This window comes from Lepisosteus platostomus, chromosome 9, assembly GCF_059453375.1.
Source record: "Lepisosteus platostomus isolate fLepPlt1 chromosome 9, fLepPlt1.hap1, whole genome shotgun sequence".
NCBI lineage: Eukaryota > Metazoa > Chordata > Actinopteri > Semionotiformes > Lepisosteidae > Lepisosteus > Lepisosteus platostomus.
Genome location: NC_142619.1, coordinates 15,085,997 through 15,113,673, shown reverse-complemented (window position 1 = coordinate 15,113,673; position 27,677 = coordinate 15,085,997). Strand labels below are relative to the sequence as shown.

Sequence of the window (27,677 nt, the reverse complement as noted above, 5' to 3'; positions counted from 1 at the left end):
AAGTTAATTGGTTTATGGGAAAACTGGCCCTGGTGTGTGTGTGTTTGTGTCTGTCTGTCCTGTGATGGACTGGCGCTATGTCCAGGGTGTATTCTGCCTTGTGTCCGTTGCTTACTGGGATAGGCTCCAAATCCTCTGTACTGGATAAAGAGATTAGAAATGGAAGTAAAGGCACTGTGTGGATGGAACTATACACAGTGTTAGAAACCCACTATGAAATGGCAGCATCTCACTGAGAATAAAATATTTTATAGTGCTGGCTTAAGGAAACAGCCTTTCCACCTCTCTTGCACATCAGTATCCATACCTAGTTATTTAAACAAATTGCCTCTAATTATAAACATCTTAATATGCTGGCTCTGTGGATCCGCATCAGCTATGTTTGCCCATTCCTTCAATTCATGTGCATCCAACACACAGTTCAATGCCAGCAACTACACATAATCTAAAATACAATCCTTATTTCAGTATCTATGTAAACATATAGTCTGTTAACTTCATCATCTTCATCAAAAGTATGCCTAACCCCATTAGGAAGTGTTCTTGTTATAAGTGTATTCCTCAGCTTTCCCCAAATTATCTTCTTCTTGCCAACATCTCTAGTCTTTTATCCTGCAATAACTCAGCCAACACTTAAATCTCCAAAAGCTGCTTGTGTTAATTTCTTTAAATCACAAATATCATGTGTAAATACTGGCCATGTAATACTCTGCATTGTGGAATAATAGTTTATTTTAAAGGGAACTAGAGAAATTAAGAACTAGAGAAATCAAGAAAGGCTTTTTTTCTAGAATTAATAAATGCACATCCTGTTCACTGGGGAAATTAAATCCACACTGAGCAATCTTCAATATGTTCAGAATATGACAGCAAGAATCCTATCAGGGATGCATTACACCTGTTTTCAAGTCCTTGCACTGTTTACCTATCAGATTTCGAGTCAACTTCAAAATCCTTATCCTCCTTATATACTGTCCTACAACTGTTATTATTGATCACCGAATTATTGTACTTGACATGACTTCATTCAGCCTTTCCTGAACGTCTATGACAGGCAGAGAGAGTGCTGTTTCTGGTGCGATCTTTTGCAGCTGACATTTCACTGTTTTAAATGAACAAGAAATTAGATTGCTCATAAACCACTTATTCTATATAAACACAGCGTAATTGCCCTCCAAAAATCCTCTTTTTCTTGTTCGTTTTAGAGACCTTGATCGAAACTGATTTAAGATGTCAGAAAGGATTTATTTTCTCTGTATTTCCTACATTGCTTTGTCGAGATTTTAACTTTATATCTAACTTTATATCTAGGCTCAGATTTCAACTATAAATCGTACAGTAATTAATAGCAGTAAATACTGATGTTTTGCACCCTCCTACCACAAAAATATATGTTTAAAAAAATGTCATGTTCCCATAAAAAAGTAATGCCTTGGAGTATAGACCCCCAAAGGAATGCCATAGACTCAAACTGCAAAATAAACACATACAGAAAGAAAGTATTTGTATTGTAATTGCAAATCCTGGTACTGTATGAGTGATTGGTATGACTTTCCTCATTACAAATCTCTTATTAGAATTTAAATTTCTCTGTAACTCCAGGTCAGAACAGAGAAAATGTAACTGCCTTAAGGAGTTTACGATTATGAAAAATAGAAGGATAAGCATGATACGTATGTCTTCTGTCATTTTCTAAGTCATGTTACTGAGCACCAAATCTTATTGAGAATATGAATCCATTTAAGGTTTATACCATTAAAGTAACGGTTTATTCCATGCTGAAAATGTTTGTACCAGACTTTTTTGAGGCCTGTTTAATTGTGTCTGAAGTCTGATCTTGTAAATTTTATTGTTAAAAAGATCCATGAAAATGTCACTACTAAAGTTAGCTGGTACTGTTGGTATTGTAAGTGGCGAGTAGAGCTCATATTTTAGATTTTGTGTAGTTGCTAGCGTTGAACTGTGTGTTGGATGCACATGAATTGAAGGAATGGGCAAAAACAGCTGATGTGGATCCACAGAGCCAGCATATTAAGATGTTTATAATTAGAGGCAATTTGTTTAAATAACTAGGTATGGATACTGATGTGCAAGAGAGGTGGAAAGGCTGTTTCCTTAAGCCAGCACTATAAAATGTTTTATTCTCAGTGAGATGCTGCCATTTCATAGTGGGTTTCTAACACTGTGTATAGTTCCATCCACACAGTGCCTTTACTTCCATCCATTTCTAATCTCTTTATCCAGTACAGAGGATTTGGAGCCTATCCCAGTAAGCGACGGACACAAGGCAGAATACACCCTGGACATAGCGCCAGTCCATCACAGGACAGACAGACACAAACACACACACACCAGGGCCAGTTTAAATCTAACCTCAGAACCTTTCTTTTCAGAAGACTTAGTGTCTGTATCTGCTTCATTTTCTAATTTTGGTAGCACCTCTAACTGCTTGTCTTTCTTATATGCATTTACTTTGTAATCTGTGGTCCTTTTATCTGTTTTTACATCTACTGTATTGCTTTGAGATGCCACCTTTAATGGTGATATATCAAATAAAGTTTTTTATTATTGTTATAGGGAAACATGATCAGATTTTCCCTGGTTCAGAAAAAAAGATCTAAAGTATACTAGTTTGTCACTCTTCTCATTCCCTTTGCTAAATGACTTTTCATACTAATCTGATCAATCTAACTGCCAGTTTTCTGTGCTTTCTCTATCCTGCTAGATTTGCAATTATTCTGAAAATTTTCATCTTGAAATAACTCATTTCTTAATACCTTTTTCACTGTTAACATCTTGCAGCAACTCTGCAACAAAATATACACTCTGACAGTTCATCCTGCTACCAACATTAAATAAAACAAATCTTAAGATTTCTATATTTATGTCTTTATTTAGTGGTTTCATTAGTGACAAAGGCTAAACTTTCTTGGAAAAATGTATTTTATGTGTTGCGGAAAAACTGACTTGCTTTAACAAAATATGTTTACAAATCCTTTCACCTGGCATTTTCGTAGTTAGACATTTTGGAACGCTCTGTTAAAAGCAAGGGAGTTTTTATGTCCGTTGCAGTTCTTTTGCAACATGAATATAATTATATCGTTATTAATTTCTTGAGATACGCGATTCCATATTATATTCCCTTTTAATCAAATTCTAAAAGTATGCTTGTTGACTCTGGTATCGCGTTAGTTAAAGACTTCGATGCTTAAAATGTTTAGGGGGAAATGGAATACTGGTGTGTATGTTTTCTTTAAAGTACCGAGACCAGCCATATACTGTATGTTTAAGTTCCAAAATTAATATCGTTTATGGCCTTCACACGCGTTGCAGTATGCTCCTATTCTTTTTATGCTCAGGCACTAAGTAAAAGGAGATGCTTCATATTGCTTGACTAATTTTAAAAACTAAGTTATAAATGCAGACGCTCCCTCGGTGCGCTGCTCTGGTGCGCCGGCTCTTACACAGTGCCTGTCTGCCGTAAACGTTACAATATACATACCCAACACTGCTTGTACCCATCTGTCATGCAAATAAAACACCTTGAATTGAATTGAATTGAGGGGAGAGGGGGGGAATACTAAAGCCAATACTGGCTCAATACCCTCAATGGGCTTTGACGTGCTAATGCGTTGGTTTAACAGTCCGGGTGTGGCAGGCTTCCAATGTCAACTCGACTCGATTGGAAGACAATGAACGTATTTTAGCCCTAAATGAATTAATAGCAAACATGGTTTACATAAAATACATTTTTCCAAGAAAGTTTATAATAATACGATCTATAGTTGAAATCTGAGCCTACTTTAAAAATAAAGGAAAAGCATTTTCAGAGAGCAATCACGCTGTGCTTATGTAGAAAAAGCGATTAGGTTTATGAGCAATCTAATTACCTATTCGCTTAAAACGCTATATAAAATAAAGTTTATTTAGAGATGAATGATCAGTGTCGCAGTTTAAATAATGGGAGTCAGGAAACTAACACACAGCGCCACCAGATTTAATAACACAATAAAAACGCTATAAAATAATGTGACTATGCACAGAAAAAGTTTACAGCACAGTACAATAATAAATGCTGACCATGACTTTAGAAGCATAAATTACCTTACACTCAATTTAAACACAAGCTGTCTTTCTGTATGAACCTCTAAGCTGGTTCATACAGAAAATGTAGAAATGCATTAGCCTGATTATGATTAAAAAACACATAATTAAACACGCGATTGCGATTTAAATCAGAACACGATTTAAATCAATATAAATGTTTATATTGTAACGCATACTGTCCAGCCTCCATTTCTCTATAAAAATTTACTCTGTTGCACACACACACACAATAGAAGCAGGAACCGCTGCCAGAAGGGAAGAAGGTGTCTATTCATTGTTATCAAAAATGACTTAGAATCGATCATGTTGCGATATTTTGAAATATAAAAGTCAATTGATTGTCCATAATATCGCTATTCTATTTTTTCGAAGAAATGTTTGTTAAAAGAAAAGTCCAGCACCAGCTGGATTCGAACACACAACCTGTGCGTTGTTAGTCACCTAGACAAGTAGGCTACAAGACAGCTTGCATGAACAAGCAGGCGAAACAGCCCTACACAGCCCTGTCGCAGTACACGAATATAATCATACCGTTATTAAATTCTTTAGATACGCGATTCCATATTATATTCCCTTTTAATCAAATTCTAAAAGTATGCTTGTTGACTCCGGTATCACGTTAGTTAAAGACTTCGAAGCTTAAAATGTTTAGGGAGAAATGAAATACTGGTGTGTATTTTTTATTTAAAGTACCGAGACCAGCCATATACTGTATGTTTATGTTCCAAAATTAATATCGTTTATGGCCTTCACACGCGTTACAGTATGCTCCTATTCTTTTTATGCTCAGCTACTAAGATTTCCCTTCAGTGGTAAAATTCCATATAAATATTCAATGCTAAAACAGGCACAGTAAAGACATTTACTGTAAATCTTTCTACGACCGACCAACGGACCACGAGTGCCCCTGTCGGTCAACCAATCACGTACCGCGGTATTTTGCGTCATCGCGCGTCATGATGCGAGACGCCGTAGCCAATTACCTCCGGTACGTGTCTGTACCGCGCACTTTGAATGGCTGCATCTGTAATGTGGTGGAGCAGTTTGGCTTTATAAGTCTGTTGATGGTGGAGAAAAGATGTCTAGCATTGTTTTAGTTATTTTTAATGATGTGAGAGAAGTAGCTGGATGTAACAGAGTCTATTGTATCTTTATATTCAAACAAGTAATCTTTCCAAGGCTAATAATGTACACTTAGGCCATAAAGACACACCTATGTTTAAGTTTCTGGGAGACTGCCATCACTGAGCGCAGATGGTTGGTGTACCAAGGGGCAGAGCGAGAAAAAGAGTGTTACGAAGCATTTTTCAGGACCCTATGCAGACAGCAGAATCCAGAAGGGAGTGAACAGACACAGGAGGAGACGAGGAACTGGGCTGGTAAACAAACAAGGGGGAGTGACAAAGGTGAGCATATGCTCGGGGGGCATGGTCCAGGCAAACACTCCAAGGGGAGTCTGAAGGGAAATCCAGAGCAGGCAAGAGTCCAGGGCCGGGTGATCCAATCTAAGACACAGACGACAAAGTGAAAAACCGGGGCAGGATCCGGCGAAGGGTCAGGGATATTAATGGGGTAACGGGACCAGGCACTCCAAGTCCTGGACTTGGCTGGTTTGGGACGCCGTTAGGAGGCCTATGCCCTCAAGCTGCGGACGTAGGGAGACTCGGTAGTAGGCGGGCCTCTGGGCGTCCGTGTTCCAGTGCAGAGCCCGGAAGAGAGTAAGTGTCTGCCTTTTAAGGTGGGCTGGAACAGGGAGCAGGTACACAAAATCAACTAAAATGTGAAAGAGCTGGAATGCCCTTAAGGGGAAGGGATTTGTCACAATCGTGACAAAGGGATGGTTTGAGTTTTTAGAGAAGCGAAGGTGTGGAGTGTAGATAAAATAATGCTATGAAGCAAATGTATTTTGTCCTCTAGATGATCAGAGGTAGAGAAGAAGATAAGAAGGATAGAGCAGAACCTAAGCTGATCAGCTGATCGCTAATTGAGAAAACTTAGGGAGCGTAAGGGAAAGTGTTAGAAACAGGTAGTTCCAGATTGAAGAGAATAGCTAAGTGGTCAGAGAAGCCTAGTTAGAGGGAAGAGAAGTGAGAAACAAAAGAGTAATTTGCAATGATTAAATGAAGATTGCGTCCTTTGTTATGTGTTGGGGTAAAAACAGGGTTAGATCAAAGCAACCCAACAGAGCTAGAAAATCCTTAGCTAAATTGTAGGGCAATTCAATATGTATATTAAAGTCACCAAGATTAAGGGTCCACTTAAGTCTGAGACATACAAACTAAAGTAAAACGGCAAACTCACCGAAAAAGGCCTCATTAGGTTTAGGTGGTCCATAGACCATGGTGATGATAGTAGAATGGGGGAACGGAGATATTTTAAACAAGACACTCGAGAGAGCAGAGGTACAGTAACAGAATTTAAATTGTAAAGGATATTATAAATGACAATAATGTCCCCACCTCTGCCTGTGATATGAGGGAGGTAAAAAAAAACGTATCCATGAGGGACAAGTTGGTTGAACAGGAGACCATCATTTTATCTGTGCCAGGTTTTGGTTAAGCACAGAAGTTAAGTTTTTTTTCTGTAATAAAGTCACATATGCGAAGAGCTTTATTGTTCACAGAGCGGGTGTTTAGTGGTGTTTAGTAGTGTTGATCTTGCCAGTCTCGGGGAGCCAGGGGGCAGTATAGAGTGTCCTAAACTAAAAAATGTACTCTTTTTATCATGCATGGAACATGCATGATAAAAAGAGTACATTTTTTAGGTCGGTGCCAATTCACAATGGTCTTGAAACTTTACGCCGAGAAGTAGGGATAGTGACTCCCCAGGTGGATGGAGGAAAGAAACAGCAGTAATCATACATGGTTATATTAAGGAAATAATTCACAACACGCTACCATTCCCTTTTAACCAGAACCGGAAGTCTCCAAATCAAAATCTTTCTTTTTGCCAAGAAAGTAAAAAATTAGTTAAATGAAGTGATACCATAATAAGCGTAGGGTAATCAAACTACACAAAATTCAGCAGTAACTAACAATCACTATATACATTTTATTATTTCATAGGAAAATGTAATGAGAGAAAAATTGAAACTCATGTTGTTAGAGAAAGTTTTAATGCATTTCAAATGACATTATGAAATAATGTGACACTTTTCCTTATGAAGGGTGTGGATCACTTCTGTGAAATGCCAGCCGCAGACAATGGTGAGGTCCTGGACTCTACAAATGAGGAAAGGATGAACAAGTTGGTGTACTGTGTCACTGATGTCCCACCCTGGTACATGTGCATCATCCTTGGGACACAGGTAGGGAGTTCCATTCTTGACATCATAACTTAATATTATATTGTTATATTATACTGTAAATAAATACAAAATGCAATAAAAAACTCTTCTAGGGGCCCATTTCACTAAATGTCACTAAATTTCACTCAAGAACTTTACTGAAAAAGTTTTTTCTTTGTTGAAGCTAATCAGCAATAACAAATTCCCTTCTGGCATATTAACAAAAAAGTCTTTCACCACAAGTCAATTGATAATTGACTTTGTCTGATGTCATCAAAGCAAATACCCTAGATCAGGAATTCCTAGCTGCATTGATATCTTGTTCTAGGTACAGTACCTCTAGTTTAGATGGCCAGCAGCCATAACCCACTGGCTTGTGTAACAACTATATACTAATGAAAAGTGTCACTGTTTCTGTTGTCTGCAAATGTTTTATATATTATAAGTATTTATTAATCTGCAATTAGAAATGGGTACTGTATAATGTCTTACTACAGTATACCTTCTGCTTGAATTTATACAAGACATGATTTATGTAAATTCGACTGTGGTTCCATAATAAAATTTTCTAGGTAAGGAGAGCTTATGTCACATGCTTAAAGCGCACGTAGTGCAGTAGGTTGCTTCGGTGGGGGAATAGTATGCAGTACTGCAAGTACAGTATAATGCCAAGGGTCTGTTTTACTCTTCAGTTTCGCTTTAATGCATTTTCATTCATGATTGTAAAACACAGTGGGGGGCATTTAATAATGTAATTTGTCAAATGCATTTGATCTTAGATTGTCAGATTGTAAAACAATAAAACAATTGAACGTTCTGTATATCATTAATGCATTGTGAGGAATTAACTGGATTTAAAAAGCCAGCTGAAGGTCCCGATTTGGGGCACAGAGCACATACAGTCATACCAAGGAGCCAGAAGTAGGAGGAAGAACTGGTGAAATAGTATTACAATTGTGATAATGTCGGATCTGATAGGGGCTGCCTGAGCACCGGCAGAGCACTTTCTTTTCTTTTGTGCGGTGTGCCGGTGTGTAGTCGTCTTTGGAGGTGACTGTTCTCCGGTATAGTATGATATTTCAGACAGGTAAGACAAACACACATATGTATGTGTGAAATAGAAATGGAATACATGGAGTCCCCTTTTGATAAATTGAGTCGCATGATTTTAAAATCCCCTGCCAAAAACCTTTTATGTCGCTCTTTCTCAGAACAATGGAGAGTAAGTTTGAATTTTGAGCTGCAATCATGTCACACACATTCGAGTTGTTCATTACCCTGTTGTGCATATTTATCTTCAAATAGCTTTGTAATGCTTAAAGTATAGAAAGAATAGTACTAGTAATAATGCTGGTGCTGAAAGCAAGAAAAATGGGCTTCATATTGATATTGATATAAAATTAGGTGTGACAAAGAGAAACAGAAAAGGTGAACATGCAGTCAATATTGGCGTAATCATTTCAATAAATTATGTTTATGGTTTTTGTATGTAACTCTGTGCTGTTCCACAGTGATCATTTTTATCAGTAACATTTCATATTTATGATATTTAATCAGTTGCCACAATACAGTAACATAGAAATGGTTTCAAATGTATTGGTGTACTGTAATTGAAACAAAAACTTCATCTATAATGTACATCTTGAAAGTTCAGGAATGTTATATTTGCTATATTATATTATACCTTATATAACAATCATTCCAATGATTGTTTGAATCATTTTATGATTCCTACTGTTTTCCAATAAAGCATTAAAAATAAAAAAAACTATTCTGCTGCAGCAAAATAGTCTTTATCAGAGTTCACCACTATCTATGAAGTGGTGTCTGTGAGCAACTGTCAGCATGTGTAGAGTAACCATGCACTCATTCCATTCAATGTCTTGCCAAAATATTCAGATCATTCTTATGATGTTCCATTTTGTGACAATTACAATCACAATCATTACACAGTGATGCATTCACATTTTTATATTGTTATAGTTTACTCAAAACCTGAATGCTTAAACTGAAGATGTTTAAGGGTAAGATGTGTCACAACAAAGAGAGCCAAAAATAAAGAGAAAAAACTGAATTATGTTGATAAGTCTTCAGACCTCTGAACTCAGTATGTGGTGGAAACATCTACGGCAGAAGCAACAGCCACAAACCATGTTGGGTGAGCATCTACCAACTTTGCATGGGGGCTTTGTGCAATTTATGCCCTCTCTTCTTAGTCGATTTCTTTGAGCTCTCAAGTTGCTTTGGACCAGCAGTTTTCATTTTTTTTTCCAGAGAATCCTAATACGATTCAAGTTAGGACTTTTACTGGTCACTCAAGAGCAATCACTTATGAAAAGTTTTTTTTTCAATTCCTTACTAGCCCCTATTTGTGAAGTGACCGTTATATTTTTCAGCCATGGATATTTTTCGCCATTTCATCCATGGAATTCTGTAATTCTTTAAAGGTGTAGTAACATTCCTAACCAGTTTTCTCCTTGCCTGGTTTCCCAATTTGGAAGGACAGCCGATCTACAGTATGGTTTCTGGGTGACTTCATCTTCATAATGATGAGCTTCGCAATGTTCAAATAAATATTATATTACTATAATATTTCTTCATAAACAGTTAGGTAAATTAAATCTGAAATCATGAAACTGAATCAATTATTATTATTGCAGAGACCACTCAGCTAATTGGATTACTTGTTAAGGCTATTTGTTTACCTAAATTAATTTGGATTTGTGAAGGGCTTAAATACTTAACAATCATAGGTTGTGTATACGCTGTCAGAAAAATTAATTTCGACTTCATGTGTCACATCGTGTCACGAGTTCAAATTTTTAAGGAAACAAAATGTGAAAAAGAACAAGGAAAAAAATGTGCAAATGTCTGAATACTTTTGCAAGGAATTGTATAAAAGATTTATGTTAAACACCTTTCAGTTAATGTTTTCAGCATGCAGTCAGTTTGTTACGAGAAAATTAATCATCTCTGGCTTTCTGGTTATTCAGATTGAAGATATTTATATTGCCTCTTTTTATAACAGTTTTACTAATATTTAAAAGTTTGCATCCATTCTTGAATGACTGCCCTTGTTTCATTTTCAGCACTACTTGACTGCATTTGGTGGCATCATTGGCATTCCCCTGATCCTGTTCAGAGCGCTGTGCCTGGAGCATGATTCACTCACTCAAAGCCACCTGATCAGCACCATCTTTTTTGTGTCGGGTATTTGCACTTTACTTCAGGTCATGTTTGGAGTGAGGTAAGCAGAAACAGGACATGTTTTGGAGAATTAATACCTGAATTCTATAATAATATACCAAGAAGTGTTATATTATTATGTAAAGATATGCCAGAAGGTGGCTTTTTTTACAGCATTTTATTTCTCAAATTCCTTGACAGAAATAGTAGCTAAAGATGAAGTAATCATTACAACACAATAGCAAATAATGACTTAATATCCCTTATTTTGCGATTGAGATTTTAAATCACAGAGCTAGAGAAAGCTTAGGAAGACACAGCACTAGTAGATTGATTTAGACCAAATGGGTAAAACCATTCAGATTTAGAAATGTCAAAGTCATAATATTCTAATAATCGCATTAATCAGGTTTAAATTCATACTAAAAGGGAGAGTATAGAAACAATAGTTAGAACTAAACTTTTAAGCTTATATAGATTCGGTGTCCATAAAAATATATTTAAATTTGCAGATAATGCAAATAAACAAGAGAAGGAAAACTCAAATATCAAAGGAAATATAGGGCTTATGGACCTATTGCATTGGTGACTCTGAGTTGCAGAAAGCTACTTATGGAATGCATCTGTATGTTAATATAGACTCTTCTATGCTTTCATCAAGTTAATACAGGGAAGTAATTAAAAGCAAATGTAATTCTCTGATATATATCAAAAAGGTTGGAATTTAGACAAAGTGTAAAAAATGATTGTGAGCCCATTAGGATTTTCACATTTTTTAAATGATATTGGATCTTAATCCTAATAATAAAACAAATTACACAATATATGATATTCTTTCAACATTTATCCTCAAATTCAATATTCATGTGTGACAAACTATATGAACCTTTAGATTCAGTAACTGGTGGCACCCCCTGAAGCAGGAATGACTGAAACTAAACATTTCCTGTAACCATTGATCAGTCTCGACAAATTCTACTGAACGCCTCCCAGAGTGGAGAACAAGCCAACCCCAGGTGAGATAAGAAATGTGCAATCAGGTCTCCTTGTGTGGAGGCTTGGTAGTGGGAGAGCCAGTCTGAAGCGGAACAGCAGGGCATGAGGCACTGCTGGTGCAAGTACAGATGCAGCCATTCAAAGTGCGCGGTAAAGACACCGTAGGAGGTAATTGGCTGCGGCGTCGCGCATCGTGACGCAAGATGATGCGGGGTACCGCGGTACGTGATTGGTTGACCGACAGGGGCACTCGTGGTCCATTGGTCTGTCGTAGAAAGACTTACAGTACAGTAAACGTCTTTACTGTGGCCGTTGTAGATATTGAATTTTACCACTGAAGGGAAATCTTAGTAGCTGAGCATAAAAAGAATAGGAGCATACTGTAACGCGTGTGAAGGCCATAAACGATATTAATTTTGGAACATAAACATACAGTACTGTATATGGCTGGTCTTGGTACTTTAAAGTAAAAAATACACACCAGTATTCAATTTCTCCCTAAACATTTTAAGCATCGAAGTCTTTAACTAAAGAGATACCAGAGTCAACAAGCATACTTTTAGAATTTGATTAATAGGGAATATAATATGGAATCACGTATCTAAAGAATTAAATAATGATATGATTATATTCGTGTACTGCGACAGGGCTGTGTAGGGCTGTTTCGCCTCCCTCTTCATGTGACTTCCCTTGTAGCCTACTGGTCTACGTGCCCGACTACCAACTCACGGGTTGTGTGTTCAAATCCAGCTGGTGCTGGACTTTTCTTTTAACAAACATTTCTTCGAAAAAATAGAATAGCGATATTATGGACAATCAATTGACTTTTATATTTCAAAATATCACAACATGATCGATTCTAAGTCATTTTTGATAACAATGAATAGTCACCTTCTTCCCTTCTGACAACAGTCCCTGCTTCTGCTTCCTGCTTCTATTGTGTGTGTGTGTGCAATAGAGTAAATTTTAGAGGCTGGACAGTATGCGTTACAATATAAACATTTATATTGATTTAAATCATGTTTTGATTTAAATCGCAAACGTGTGTTTAATTATATGTGTTTTTTAATCATAATCAGGCTAATGCAACATAAATTGATACAGTATCTTTGTCTTCTAAGTATCTTAATAAACTTTCAGCATAGCTTTCTACCCATTTGGATTTATATTTCTTGGGATTTTGGGATCAAACGTGGAAGGATTAATTAGATTGTAATCGTTTTTATATTTCAAATACATTTTAGAAAAGTGTAATCTATACCTGCCCAGACTGTACGCCTTCCTTTTACTTTTAAGTCCCTTAAATACATTGAGCATAGCTTTTTCACTACTTAAGATTGCTTTTTGATACCATCCTTACACAAAGCAGAAACTTTCTGATGACATACAGTACAAGTGGAAAGATTACAGATTTTAATCGTCTTTAATTTTGTTACGTTATACGTTTTAGGAACGTTTCATCTAAACAAACACCACAAAACTATTCTCGATTGTATTTCTGAATGTTATGTTACACCTACAGTAGTTCACTGCTTTAAATACATTGAATTAAGAGAGTTATGTGTAGCACTTTAGATCTTTTTTTCTGAACCAGGGAAAATCTGATCATGTTTCTCTATAACAATAATAAAAAAACTTTATTTTACATATCACCTTTAAAAGTGGCATCTCAAAGCAATACAGTAGATCGAAAAACAGTTAAAAGGGACCAAAGTAAATACCAGACAAACGCAAACGCGTTTTTAATAAAATGCTTTTATTCATTCAGCAGAGAGTGAGAGGGACATCCAGCAGAGAGAGACACACACACCGGTTTCCATTGACAAAATTGTTTTTTTTCAATTCCTCTTGTCTAACAGGAATGTTTTGTTTGTGGACAGACTGTTAGACTAGAGGAAAAGAGCGCCTCCTTCTACGAAGCATTTCGTTGATCCGATCACAAATTCTTTTCCAGTTGCACGAAGTAAGGGTTGTAAAGCGCGAAGTAAAGCGCTGATTCTTATGGAATGTGTTCCGCCGGGGATTCAAAAAAAATATTTTTTTTAAATCATGTATCTAAGGAAAATTGCAGTATAACTTTGTTCATGCAAATCATTATACAGTATCTAATTTTGTATTTCGATAAAAAAAAATTGTTTGCCCAGCCACTATTGTTGTTATTGTTTTTATCCTGTAAAGCGCTTTGAGGAGCACAGCTTTCTCACCACTTTCTCACCTTCTCACCACACCATCCTTACACAAAGCAGAAACTGATTGTATTTTCCGATGACATACAAGTGCAAAGATTACAGATTTTAATCGTCTTTTTTCTGAACCAGGGAAAATCTGATCATGTTTCTCTATAACAATAATAAAAAACTTTATTTTACATATCACCTTTAAAAGTGGCATCTCAAAGCAATACAGTAGACCGAAAAACAGTTAAAAGGGACCAAAGTAAATACCAGACAAACGCAAACGCGTTTTTAATAAAATGCTTTTATTCATTCAGCAGAGAGTGAGAGGGACATCCAGCAGAGAGAGACACACACACCGGTTTTCATTGACAAAAAGTAATTTTTTTTTTACATTTTTTTTACATGTTTTGTTTGTGGACAGACTGTCCACAAACGTGAGACTGTCTTTCTCAGACTTACATTCCCGAATGTCCCCCGCCCCGGTCAACAATCCTAGGAAGAACACGAAACAGCCTGTTAATAAAATTGTTACAATTTTGTTCGGTCAGTTCTTCCTCCCAGAATTTATAGATCGCATCGATCAGTTCCTGCTTTGTGACGGGCTTAGCGGTTTTCCGAACGTAGTCTTTCAACGAATGCCAAAACACTTCTATCGGATTTAGATCTGGGGATTCGGCTGGAGTTTTCACCCAGTTCACTCCTTCTGCTATAAGCCTCGCCCTTGCTGCTGTGTGTTTCGGATCGTTGTCTTGAAAGAGACGGTGCCTTGATCCAAACTGCTCCCTGATATATGGGGCAGCATGCTGTGTGACCACGACTTCCTCGAAGAATACACGGTCCATAATTCCTTCGAAAATAAGAAGTGGTCCCGGGCCTCTTCTAGATATACCCCCCCAGACGTGAACCTTCAGTGGATGTTTGGGCTTTGGCTTGTCCACATATCTCCCCTTTTTGCAAAATGCCATTGTTGAAAACTGTTCCAGAGCCACTGTTGTTTCGTCGGTGAAAAGTACATCCTGAAATGCCTCCCCCTGTTCAATCCATTGGAGCGCTTGCCAGTCTTTCCTCTTTGTTTTTTAGCCTTATCATGGGGCATGTGTTGTTTTTTCTGTATCTCCATCCAAGCCTCCTGCGTACTCTTCTTATCGATGTCGGGTTAATGTTCGTACCTAGGTCAGCCCATAGCCGTCTTTGTACTTGCATCGCTGGTAGCTCATCATTTTCATCAGTCAGTTTGTCGATAGCTCGCACAATAGGACTTGAAAAAAAAGAGATCAACAGTTAGTTTTAAAAATAATGTGCGTAGTTGTATTTACATGCAAGAAAGGTATTTTTAGAAATTGATTAACCTTTGAATCGTCCTCGGTTTAGATTCTCTTTGCCTCCTCTCCCCTTTATAATGTTGTCTCACTGTGCTTTCAGAAACAAAGATGTCCATCGAAGCCAAATGCTGTACAATGTCCCGTGTTGACTTCCCGTTTCTTTTCATCTTCATTATTTGGTGTGAGAGAGTCTTCGTGATTTTGGTCATTGTCCGTCTCCTTACCAAAGCGATACAGTGGTGCAGCTTGAATTCTGTACCTATATACTGTATGGTATGGTACAGATAAAACTTACACCATACCGATGAGCTAATACCAGGGAAAGACACTCCTATTTTATTTAAAACACAATACGCCAGGAAATGTGTCTGATGCATTAGCAAGTTAAAACAATTGGGTCAAAAACCTGGGGGTAACACCATTTCCTTTTTCTGATCACTCGCTTTCTGGATACACATCTCACCTGTCCTGTTCTTTGTTTTCCTGGTTTGCTGATTATGCCTGCTGCGGTCCACTCCTACCCTCACACCTAAAGAATACTATTTTAAATTTCTTGGCGCAGTTCATTAACCCTTTTAATATGTAGTGTCCGCGCCCTAAAAAAAGTCAAAAACCGCGCTCAAAATGCAATTTAGAGCTTTCTGGCAAATCAATGTAACATGCCACAAAAAAAATAAAAAATGTTTTGAATCCTCGGCGGAACCGGGCATCCATATGAATCAAGTAACAGGTTTATTCCATGCTGAAAAAAAGAAGAAAGAAAACACATTCCATAAGAATTGACTGAGCTCCGCTCTGTACCACGCAATGATCCCCCCGGAGTCTCTTCCCCGGGTTATTTGGGTTTTTAGACAGAGGGTAAAAAACTTTCTGGCTTGACCTCCCCCTCCATGGGTATTGTCTGTCTTTTTTGTTAACAAGACTCGCCAGCTAATGTGAATCGAAACCTGTCTTTCTAGCTTTTAAAGTCGTGCGATGTGTAAACCACAATTCAAATAGAGAAAAAAGACCTGACTGACAAGATTTAAGATGTGGCTATCAATGTTGGATTAAAAAAAACACATTGCCCGACGTTTGTTGCATTGCTTGAAAAATAACTTTATTTCGAGAGACTGGATAAGTAATTCAAGTGTTTTTTTAACTTCCTGAAAAACAACTAATAATTTAACTATATGTGCAAACGTTTTATGATATGTCGCTGTTGTGAATGTCTGTGGACATGTGCTGGCTGGACAGGAGGCTCCACTGTACACAGAGAGGGGCGGGAGGAGGGGACAAGCCGATACATACTCTTCGAGTTTGATTAATAGGGAATATAATACAAAAATATAGTACTAAAAAAGGTACTACCACTTTTAAAGGTGATATGTAAAATAAAGTTTTTTATTATTGTTATAGAGAAACATGATCAGATTTTCCCTGGTTCAGAAAAAAAGATCTAAAGTGCTACACATAACTTTCTTAATTCGATGTATTTAAAGCAGTGAACTACTGTAGGTGTAACATAACATTCAGAAATACAATCGAGAATAGTTTTGTGGTGTTTGTTTAGATGAAACGATCCTAAAACGTATAACGTAACAAAATTAAAGACGATTTAAATCTGTAATCTTTCCACTTGTACTGTATGTCATCGGAAAGTTTCTGCTTTGTGTAAGGATGGTATCAAAAAGCAATCTTAAGTAGTGAAAAAGCTATGCTCAATGTATTTAAGGGACTTAAAAGTAAAAGGAAGGCGTACAGTCTGGGCAGGTATAGATTACACTTTTCTAAAATGTATTTGAAATATAAAAACGATTACAATCTAATTAATCCTTCCACGTTTGATCCCAAAATCCCAAGAAATATAAATCCAAATGGGTAGAAAGCTATGCTGAAAGTTTATTAAGATACTTAGAAGACAAAGATACTGTATCAATTTATGTTGCATTAGCCTGATTATGATTAAAAAACACATATAATTAAACACACGTTTGCGATTTAAATCAGAACATGATTTAAATCAATATAAATGTTTATATTGTAACGCATACTGTCCAGCCTCCATTTCTCTATAAAAATTTACTCTATTGCACACACACACACAATAGAAGCAGGAAGCAGAAGCAGGGACTGTTGTCAGAAGGGAAGAAGGTGACTATTCATTGTTATCAAAAATGACTTAGAATCGATCATGTTGTGATATTTTGAAATATAAAAGTCAATTGATTGTCCATAATATCGCTATTCTATTTTTTCGAAGAAATGTTTGTTAAAAGAAAAGTCCAGCACCAGCTGGATTTGAACAAACAACCCATGAGTTGGTAGTCGGGCACGTAGACCAGTAGGCTACAAGGGAAGTCACATGAAGAGGGAGGCGAAACAGCCCTACACAGCCCTGTCGCAGTACACGAATATAATCATATCATTATTTAATTCTTTAGATACGCGATTCCATATTATATTAGCAGAAAAGCTTAAAACTACCACTTTTTCACATGCTATTTCACATGCTAGTTAAATACTTCCATGCTTAAAATCATTAGGGAGAAATGGAATACCGGTGTGTATTTTTCCTCTAAAGTACCGATTCCTGGATTCTGACTGGCTGACACCCTTCTGAAGTGGTTCCATAAAATCTGGTATACGGAAAAGAAAGCGTTGATACATACAAGTATCTTTTAATACAGTCTTTGCTGTGCTCTTGAGGATCCTTGTGATATTTTGAGCTCTAGTTGAATGATAAGTGTCGCATTTTAAATCATTTTCGTAGTTAGAAATTATGAAATGCCCTGTTAAAAGCAAGGAAGTTTTTATGCCCGTTGAAGTAAAACAAAATGCCTGACAAAATGTGGCTTGGACAGATTCCAAGTGCTTGTACAAATGTGCTAAAGAAATTATACTTTGAGTATACAGCTTGTCCAAAGTCATTCATTATTAATACTATTAGTAATATCTTCGGTAAAGGCTTTGATGCATAAATATTTCTGATAAAGGTAGGTTGTGTACTTTTGTCCAATCTTGCTTTCATAAAATATACCAACATTTTAATGACTGATGATTAACATGCTGTAATACACAGTTCAAAATTAAAAGCTTAAATGCTGTACATGAGAGGTTAAGCTCCCCCTGGTGGTTTTACAAGGTAACGCCGGATAGTTTCCGGCATGACATCAAATGACGCGATTAACCGCGTGATACTGCTTGACACCGCGTGATACCGCGACACGCCCACCGGGGTATGCCGCGAAATACCCCACCCATTTAGAATGGCTGCATCTGTATATTGTCACGAACAGTTCTTTCCGTGCCCTATGTAGACGACACGATCTGGAATTGTGAAGAAACACTGGGGACAAAGTCATGCAGGAGAGGGTATGGAGACAGGGGGCGTGTCCAAGGGGTGCAGGTGTCCAGGGAGAGTGAATCTGGGGGCGAACAACCCATGAGTAAATCCAAACGGGTAATCCAAGACAGAAGGTAGTGTCCAAGGCCAGGGGGTCCATCCAGGAAATAAAACCATGAACCGGGTCGGAACCGGCGGGGCGGGGAATCAGGAACAGAAGGTTAAAACCATAACGGAGCCAGACGCAGCAGGACCCCGGGCTCTCACGAAGCGGAATTCAATGAGGAACCTCGAGTAATGTCTACATCTGGCTTTTAAGGTGGAACTAAAGAGGGGCTGGAATAAGGAACAGGTGTGGGGAATGAGGTAGAACAAGGAAGGGCTGTAGCGATCGTGACATGTATGCTGTGAGAGAAGGAAGACTAATGGCTGCAGTTATAAATCCTGATAAGTGGAGAGAAATTGTAGCGACAGTCTTGGAGGAGACTGTGGAAAAATGTTAAGGACATGGAAAAAATCCTAAATGAAACCAGGAAGAGCAACAGTCCCAGAGGGGATTGTGTAATTGTGAGATTGAAGCCTTGGAAGTAGAGCTAGATAGCAGCCTGTTATGGCACGAGAGCAGGGTTGTTTGTGAGTACACTGTATAAGTGAGAGTTTGTGAGTTAGTAACCCAGTTTAAAGGATTTATTCCACAAGACAAACATAGAAAACCTTATGACACAGACACAAACTTAGAGAAAAGCCCTGGAAGTTCTTTAAAATGTTAGCCTGTCTTTTTGTTCACCCTACCTCTTGCCATGTGCTTGTTCACTCATAAAAGAAAGTCTGGACAACCTAGGTACAAGGCACAAGACACAAAGCAGGCAGCACACTGTACACGACTCTTTATCTATCATGCATTAAAATGTTCTCCACTATCATTCCCACCCATTTAAATGTGGGGATTAGAGCCTCTTGGTACCCTGGGGCTAATTAGACCTCCAATTTTGTTTCACTGCCTAGCTACTGTATATGTGTAGTATAAAACAACATTAAAATGCAAAGTTGTGCTACTGTACGTGCATTGGTTTTTGCACTCAAAAAATGCTATAAAGCTTAAAAAATACCCTGAAACATTAATGTAAAAAATGTGATTATTTATGACTGTGTACCTTCTTTATGTGCTCTTCCTGCAGTTGTAAAATCATGAAAAAATGTTAGCAGAAAAAAATTCCTGGTTATAGATTCATTCATGATCACCCACAAACAACCAGAAACAAATTCCTGTAAAGATGAGAACATCACAAACACTTAACTAGTTTAACATTGTTTGATACTAAAGGCTCAATCTGTGCACTGAATACTTTATTTTATTTTTTAGCTGCAGACTTTTCTAATTGGAATTGTGTTTTTGTTTCTTATACAACTGAATAATGTGACAATACAAGGGGAAAAAAATCACAAATTTTCCCCCTTTCCCCCTTCAACCTCACATTTTTTAATGCAGTTCTTGTCTTTGAGTAATCTCTACCTCTGATTTATCTCTTGTTCTAAGCTGTTTTTTACAGTAATAAGATTAGACTGGAATATGTACTCGGTTCTTTATAAATTAATCATACCATAATCCAGATTGCTGACACTTTTTCCCACTGAATATGCTCAATGTTGACTGGTTTTGCATTAACGTGGAAGTCAAAGTTTGAATAATGTGACAAGTCACAAAGTCTACATGAGTTGTTAAATATTAATCTCAAAACGTAAGTGTCATTGAGCATACACCTAGCAATAGCTTTGTTAATCTGTTCAGGGTTTTAGGTTTTTGTATTTTACTACTACTGATATCATTAACTCGAGACTTGGAGACAGTCACTTTCACTTAAATGAGTCAAGTATTAATAGACCATATTGGTTTTGCAGTTCTAGGTGTTTTGACATGGCTTACTGAAAGAGACATATGCATCTGCTGATGGAATCCAAGTGCTAGAGCTCAGAGTGAGAGAACCAGCAAGCAGGCTGGCGGAGAGATCTGAAGTGCCTGGAGTAGATGGAGATTAAGGCAGTGAAGCAGTGGTCAGGATCTGGACAGGATTGGAAGTGAGAACAATCCTCAGGGACGAAGCAGAGAGATTGGGGTCACTGGTCCAGTGCAGGGCAGGAGACTGGTTTCGGACAGGCAGAACAGGTTCAGGGTGGAATGAGATTTTTTTAGGCAGATTGAGTATTGTTCAGTAACACAGGTTAGTCCTGCAGAACACACTGCCTAGGTCTGAGGTATGTCAATGACAGAGCACCAGATCAGAGGCAAAGCAGGTTTAATTAGTATGGTCTTGATGGTTGAAGAACCTTATAATTGGACAAGAAAGACTGGAATATTCTGGTCAAATGAGTCTGAGGAGCCCCTAGTGAAATGTGGCTCTTTGTGGGAATGTGCTAGGTTTCTGAGGAGCTGTGAGCTGTGTCTCACCCAGGCATAACACTAGATGTCAAGTACAATTACATTAATGTAATTATAATTAAAGGACAATTGCATAAATAGTTCAAGTGTATTCAAATTTAATGTTCAAAGCTAACAATCAAAACAAAATATTACTGTTATTAATATTACATATTTCAAATACTTAATATTGATAATAACAACTGGTGGTTAATTGCTCCAAAGATTTCTTTCAGACATTTCTTAAAATAAACTATGGAGAAGTGGTTAAGAAGCTTGTTCCATATATCTTCAACCCTTTATGCAAATCTGCCCCTCCTTTTTTTCGACATTACATGCAGTTTCCCATAGCTTCCAATTTTGTCCTCTGGTTTGTATTTCACTTTTATTTCTGGTTTGTATTTCACTTTTATTTCTGAAGATGTCTTTGTGAATGTCTTTTTTTTGTGAATGTGTTTTTGAACAATTCAATTGAATTGTTTTCCCTCATGATCTTTTATTTTCAAGACTACAGTGACTTGAAAAGTCTCACATTATTTTAATTTCATCAGTACATATTTTCTCAGTATCTTCAGTGCAATAATGTCCTCTAAATGTTGGCCGCATTGCTTCTTGTATGACGCAGTAGAGAATTCAAGATGATTATAAACAAAATAATATATATTTAATAATATATACAATATAAAATAATTAATAAATGTCTGGTTATATTGTAGAATGCGCCTTTACATAAACTGATACCCTGATTATTGTACACGTATGTAGAGGTACACTTTATGAAAATAATTTCTTACCTAATATGGCGCTTTTCTGTACACTCCCCTCAAAGCACTTTACAGATAATGGGGACTCCCCTCCACCACCACAAATGTGCAGCACCAAAAGGATGATGCGATGGCAGTCATAGTGTGCCAGTACACTCATCACATATCAGCTATCAGTGGTCAAGCATGATGATTTGTAAGAACGTAAGAGAGGTACAAAGGAGACCTGGCCATTTGGGCGTTCTAGTTCATTTGGTAGTTAGTACAGTACCATTTGATAATGTAGTGAATTCAGTAATCATTCAGCCTTTTCTTGAAGAAGCCAATACCTCAGGTTTAACAACACTTCTAGATTTTAAATGCATTTCCTGTCAGGAACCAATAGGTTGAATAGGAGGATCCTTATGCATTGCCATGAACCCTGTGGATTGCAGAGTGGCACAGGGACAATATCCGAAACATGTAATCTGGAGGCTTGATCGATAGGAGAAGCAATGAGTACGGTAACCAGAGAAATCCAAGAAAGACGATATCCGAAAAGCGTGGTCAAAAAGGCAGGAATAAAGATCAGGAATCGGGAGATCAGTTGAGAAAGTTAGAACGCACACTAGAGAACTCTACGGGAGGCTTCTCAATAGTGAGCATGGGTTGGTGAGTGAGAGAGGCTAAAATAAGGTGGGGCAGGATTAGGGGCAGGTGCACGTAGTTAGCAAAATAAGAAAGATCAAGAACGCCCTTATGAGGAGGGATTACGATCGTGACAGCTTGTTCTGCTTGTACAGGTCCCCTAAGTTCAAGAAAGACCCAAAAACCTAAATGTCACTTTCTCTTGCAATCTTTTGGTCATGCATTAAATATTCATTTTCTTTTGCTCTCCTGGGCTTGTGTGTGACAGTGGTAAAATACTTCTGCCACGGACATTCTATTGTTTAATTTGCAAGATAGAAAATGCAAATTGTTAGCCTTTCTTTTCCTACAGTTGTTTCACCCTAGCTCTAGCCAGCAGACTGTTCACTTGTTCAGGGTGGTCTGTACCCTGGGCACTGAGCAGGCCACTCAATATACGAGACTCCTTATCTCTCATGCGTGCATCTTATGATGTCAATACCTAGTTATGTGTGGTAATGTTAAAGTATTGCAAAGAAACTGCAAAGAAACTGTGCTGTGTGAATCAATTTTTACATGTAAAATGATAGTGAAAACATATCACATGCAACATTAAAGTACAAATATTATATATGACTGCCTACTTGCTTTATGCAAAAGTTATTATTGTTATTATGTATTAAATGTTATTCCTGATGTGGCAAAAATATGACATTGTTGGCAGAAAAAAAACTGACTTCCTTTGCAGACAAGCAGAAACAAATTCCTAGAGGAAAGCAGATTCATATTTTACCGAGAACAGAGAATGTCACAGACATTAGCTCGACACTTAATGGCTTGAGACCAAGGGCTCAATTTGTGCACTGAATACTTCATTTTACTTTTTTGCTGCAGGCTTTTTTAATTGGAATAGTTTTTTTGTAACTTCAATAATATGAGAATTCAAGGGAAAAAATAATATATGTTCCCCCTTTCCTCCTTCAGTTACAAATCTTTTTGTGCAGTTTTAGTCTTAGAGTATTGAAATTCTCCAGCTCTGACTTATCTCTTGTTTAGAGCTCTTCCAGTAATAAGATTAGACTGGAATTTATATCCGGTTCTTTATAAATTGAGCTTACCATAACCCAAATTCCTTCAAGTCATTCCCACTGAATGCATTGTGCTGACCAGTTTTTTATCTTTTAACTCTGTGTTTAAATAGAGTGACTTGTCACAAAGTCTAGATGTGTTGTTAAATATTAATCTCAAAACTATAGTGTCATTAAGCATACACGGTACATTAGCTTTGTTAACCCATTCAGGCTTTTAGAGTTTTGGATTGTACATTGACTCACCGAATAACATTAAATTCATTTTCTGGAGACTTCCGGAGTGTCAAGGTTTAACACTATATTGCAGTTCCAGACATCTTGCCTTGGTAGTTGTGCAGCTAGGGATTTTTCTATATTATATTTAAATAAAAATGGATATGTACTTATATTTATATAAAAAATGGTATTAAAATTATTTTTGAAATATTATATTTTAAAAGTACTATATATTGAATTATAATTAAATATAGAACTAAGTATAAAGCTAGGAAAGGAAAACGTAATACTAGTATCATATTTCAAATGCATAATATTAATAATAACACAAGAACAGTTATGAAATAATATTATTTGGTCCATCTAGAACAGCTCAATGTTATGTTATATTAATAATGAAATAAAACCGTGAATTAGCAAACATGGAAAACTGTTAACTGTTCAAGCGTTTTAATTCAAAACACTTTTTTCAGTGGGGCAATTTAACAGACACCTCAAGCCTTAAAACAAAATCATATATATTGTAATTAGAATCGAGAATAACATAAATACTACTGAAACTATAATAATGTGTCTGGTCATTATTGACAGTATTAATTTAATAATAATAATTTCAAGCTTCTTGTATCTTTTTCAGACCCTTTTTTTCTTCGGTTTTCATAAGCTTTGCTTAAAATACCTATTTATGAGACAGATGTCAATAATGTTGTGAACAAATGACAGAGCAGCTATCAGTGAGGATGAGAGCAGAGTAATAAAGCCAATTCATAGATGGGGATTATTATGAGGCCATGACTGGCAAGGGCCAATGGGAAATTTGGCCAGGACGCTGGGGTTACACCTCTATTCTTTTATGACCACAGAGAGTCAGGACCTCAGTTTTATGTCTCATCCAAAGGACGGCACCTGTTTACAGTGTAGTGTCCCCGTCACTATACTGGGGCATTAGGACCCACATGGACCACAGGGTGAGCGCCCCCTGCTGGCCCCACTTACACCTCTTCCAGCAGCAACATTTAGTTTTTCCCAGGAGGTCTACCAACCAGGTACTGACCAGGCTCACACCTGCTTAGCTACAGTGGGCTGCCAGTTGTGAAGTGCAGAGTGATATGGCTGCAGGCATCTAGCAATTATTATTATTATAATTAATGACTAAATAGCTTTTTAAGCATAACATTAACAATTCTGCAACCAAGTGTTTTACACACCAGACAGCCCCCCTCACCTTATACAACCTGGCTTTGGGTTGTGAAACTTTTCTTTATTTTTTAATGACTTTTTCCAATACGGCACCATTAGACAGGCAGCACATGGGGATAGGGGGGTGCACTTCACAAGTCAATAGCTTTTGCACAACCATACTCTTTATGCTTTAACCAAGGGGTTTACACACTAGGCACGCACACTGACCCATCACAACCTTGCTTTGATATGTGAAGCCTTTCTTTCAGATACCTGTCTATTTTTTCAGACACCTGGATATGTACATTTTGCAAACCCTGGTCTGATGAGGGTATGATATGCACAATGTCACAGTGGTAGGTTTTGCAAGCAGGAAATGTAGTGATAGATTTGAAAAAAACAAAGCATAGTTCAATGGAAGGACTATAAGTTTATCTGCAGGAGTGTTGGTTCTGTAAACTAGGGAAAAGGAATCCAACAGCAATATAAAAAGGAAACACAGAAGTGTTTATCGATAAATCAAATCTTTTTTTAATTGTTGTATTCCTTATTACATGCATGCACAACCATTGCAATGATAAAAATCAGATGTGACAGATTTGATTAAATATTTATGCAATTTGGTGTTCTATCCAGTAATCTTAAAACAAAGGGGGGAAGACCATGTCTTCAGAGATGATGTTAAAGACCACGTGGTTTGGCATGCTTGAGCCAGAAATGTTTGGATTAATTAAAACAGAAAAGCATTGTGAAAGTACTCCAAAATGTGTTTGAGTTGTACAGACAGAACATACTTTCTTGCTGTAAAAAACATCCCTAGGCATTATTTGTTTGCTATAAATATGTTCCTAAAAAGGAATAAAAAAGCCATTTGATTCAAATAGCTTTGGCAAAATCTATGGATACTTTGCCCTTGAGCTGTGAAGCTTTTAGATTCCTTGGGTCCTTTATGCAGACCTCTCAACTGTAGGAGCACCCATTATTTAAAAGATTTAAAAAAACGATAGCTTTAATAAAAATGTGAGAGTATCTTTATGCATTCTTCTCCTTAGCACTTTACACTTAGTTTAAACTACTGAGTGAACTAGGCTTAATACAGACAGCAAGGGGCAGTTCTTTAGCCGGTTGTAGGTCAACTTCAACAAGTGTCCAACTGTGTTTTTGATCATTTTACTTGGGCTTCTTTAAAAAAAAGCAGGATTAACTCTTTAGATTAATATATTCTTAACTACTACATTAGCTATATTGAGTGAATGGCCTCCTGTTGTTTGTAACCCTTCTAATGGTTTTAGATTCCAGGCACTATTGATAAATAAACAGCCACCCCATACTGCACAGCATAGCATAATAGCTATGTTTGAAAATCAAGAAAACAGTAAAGAAAAGTACATCTTTTCTCAGGATAACTCCCCTCAGAAAGAAAGCTAAGTAACAGTTTCAATATGCCCAAAAAACAGTATGTCTTGCATAAGTGTTAACTTTCAGAACCAATGTGAAACTGAAATAAAACACAGGAAACCCAGAAATTACTGGAAGCACCCCCCATCCCAGTATATTGCCTGTCTAATGGTGCTGTATTCCAAAAATTATAAAACATTGCAGAAAAGATTCACAGACCAACACAAGGTTGTGAAAGGTCAGATGGCCTGTCTAGAGTGTAAAACACTTGGTTGCAGCACTGTGAGTGTTGTGGTTTGAAAGTCCCCGCGTATTGCCTGTCCAATGGTGCTATCGTCCAGAAATAATAAAACATTATGGAAGGGATTCATATTCGAAATCATGATGGTGAAAGATAAGAGGGCCTGCTTAGTGTGTAAAACACTTGGTTGCAGCATTTTGAATGTTGTGTTTGAAAAGCTGTTGACTCCTGAATAGCACCCCCCTATCCCCATGTACCGCCTCTCTAATGGTGCTATATTGAAAAAATAATTTAAAAATAAGGGAAAGTTTCACAACCTAAAGCAAGTTTGTATAAGGTGAGGGGAGCTGCCTGGTGTGTAAAACATTTGTTTGCAGCACTGTGAATGTTATGCTTAAAAAGCTATTGAGTCATTAATTATAATAATAATAATTGCTTGAAGCCAGCAGCCATATCACTCTGCAACTCACAACTGGCAGCCCACTGTAGCTAAGCAGGTGTGACGCTGGTCAGTACCTGGTTTGGAGACCTCCTGGGAAAAACTAAATGTTGCTGCTGGAAGAGGTGTAAGTGGGGCCAGCAGGGGGCGCTCACCCTGTGGTCCATGTGGGTCCTAATGCCCCAGTATAGTGACGGGGACACTATACTGTAAACAGGTCTTATTAAGAAGACCCCCCCTATTCCAGTGTGTTACCTGTAGTGTTATCTTCAAAAAAATCATAGAAAAATAAAGAATAGTTTCACAAACCAAAGCTGGGAAAGGTCAGAGGACCTGCCTAGGGTGTGAAACACTTAGTTGCAGCACTGTGGGTGTTGCGCTTAAAAAGCTATTGAGTCATGAAGAAAACCCCACTATCCCAGTGTATTGCATGTCTAATGGTGCCATATTGAAAAATCATAAAAAAACTAAAAAAGATTTTACAACCTAAAGCAAGGCATGGAAAGGTCAGAGGACCTGCTTAGTGTGTAAAACACTTACTTTCAGCATTGTGGGTGCTTAAACAAATGCTATTGGCTCGTGAACAGCATCCCCCTATCCCAGTGCATAGTGCCACATTCAATAAAACCACGGGAAAAAGAGATTCACAACCCAAAGCTGTGTCAGTCTTCTGTGTAAAAACAAATCATGGACATCGTGATTTAAACATCATGGATGCTGTTTTTAAAAAGCTGTTGAGTAAAGAATATGAATTTTCCTGCCGAATGAAAACAGGAAATAAAGAAAGGATTTCAGAAATAAAACAAAGCTTTATTCCTGTGCTTACAGTCTGGGTAATTGAAGGCTGTGCTGTTCTGCTTCCTATGGTCATATATGGGTTTTTTGCATGAAACTATATTGAGCAGTATTTCTCGCGTTGTGAAAG

At 37.3% G+C, this 27,677-nt stretch overlaps 1 protein-coding gene across 3 annotated transcripts in view; it reads left to right on the top strand.

Annotated features, from left to right (window-relative positions):
* The window catches only part of slc23a4 (solute carrier family 23 member 4), a 60,667-nt gene that overhangs the window by 8,871 nt on the left and 24,119 nt on the right, over positions 1-27,677 (top strand). For 2 of the 3 annotated variants that reach the window (XM_088646919.1, XM_088646920.1), the window contains 2 exons: positions 7,274-7,414; positions 10,483-10,640. The exons of the other annotated variant lie outside the window; for it this stretch is intronic. In XM_088646919.1, the coding sequence (XP_088503045.1) occupies positions 7,274-7,414; positions 10,483-10,640 (299 nt within the window). The remainder of the gene's footprint in view (positions 1-7,273; positions 7,415-10,482; positions 10,641-27,677) is intronic. 3 annotated transcript variants of the gene reach the window in all.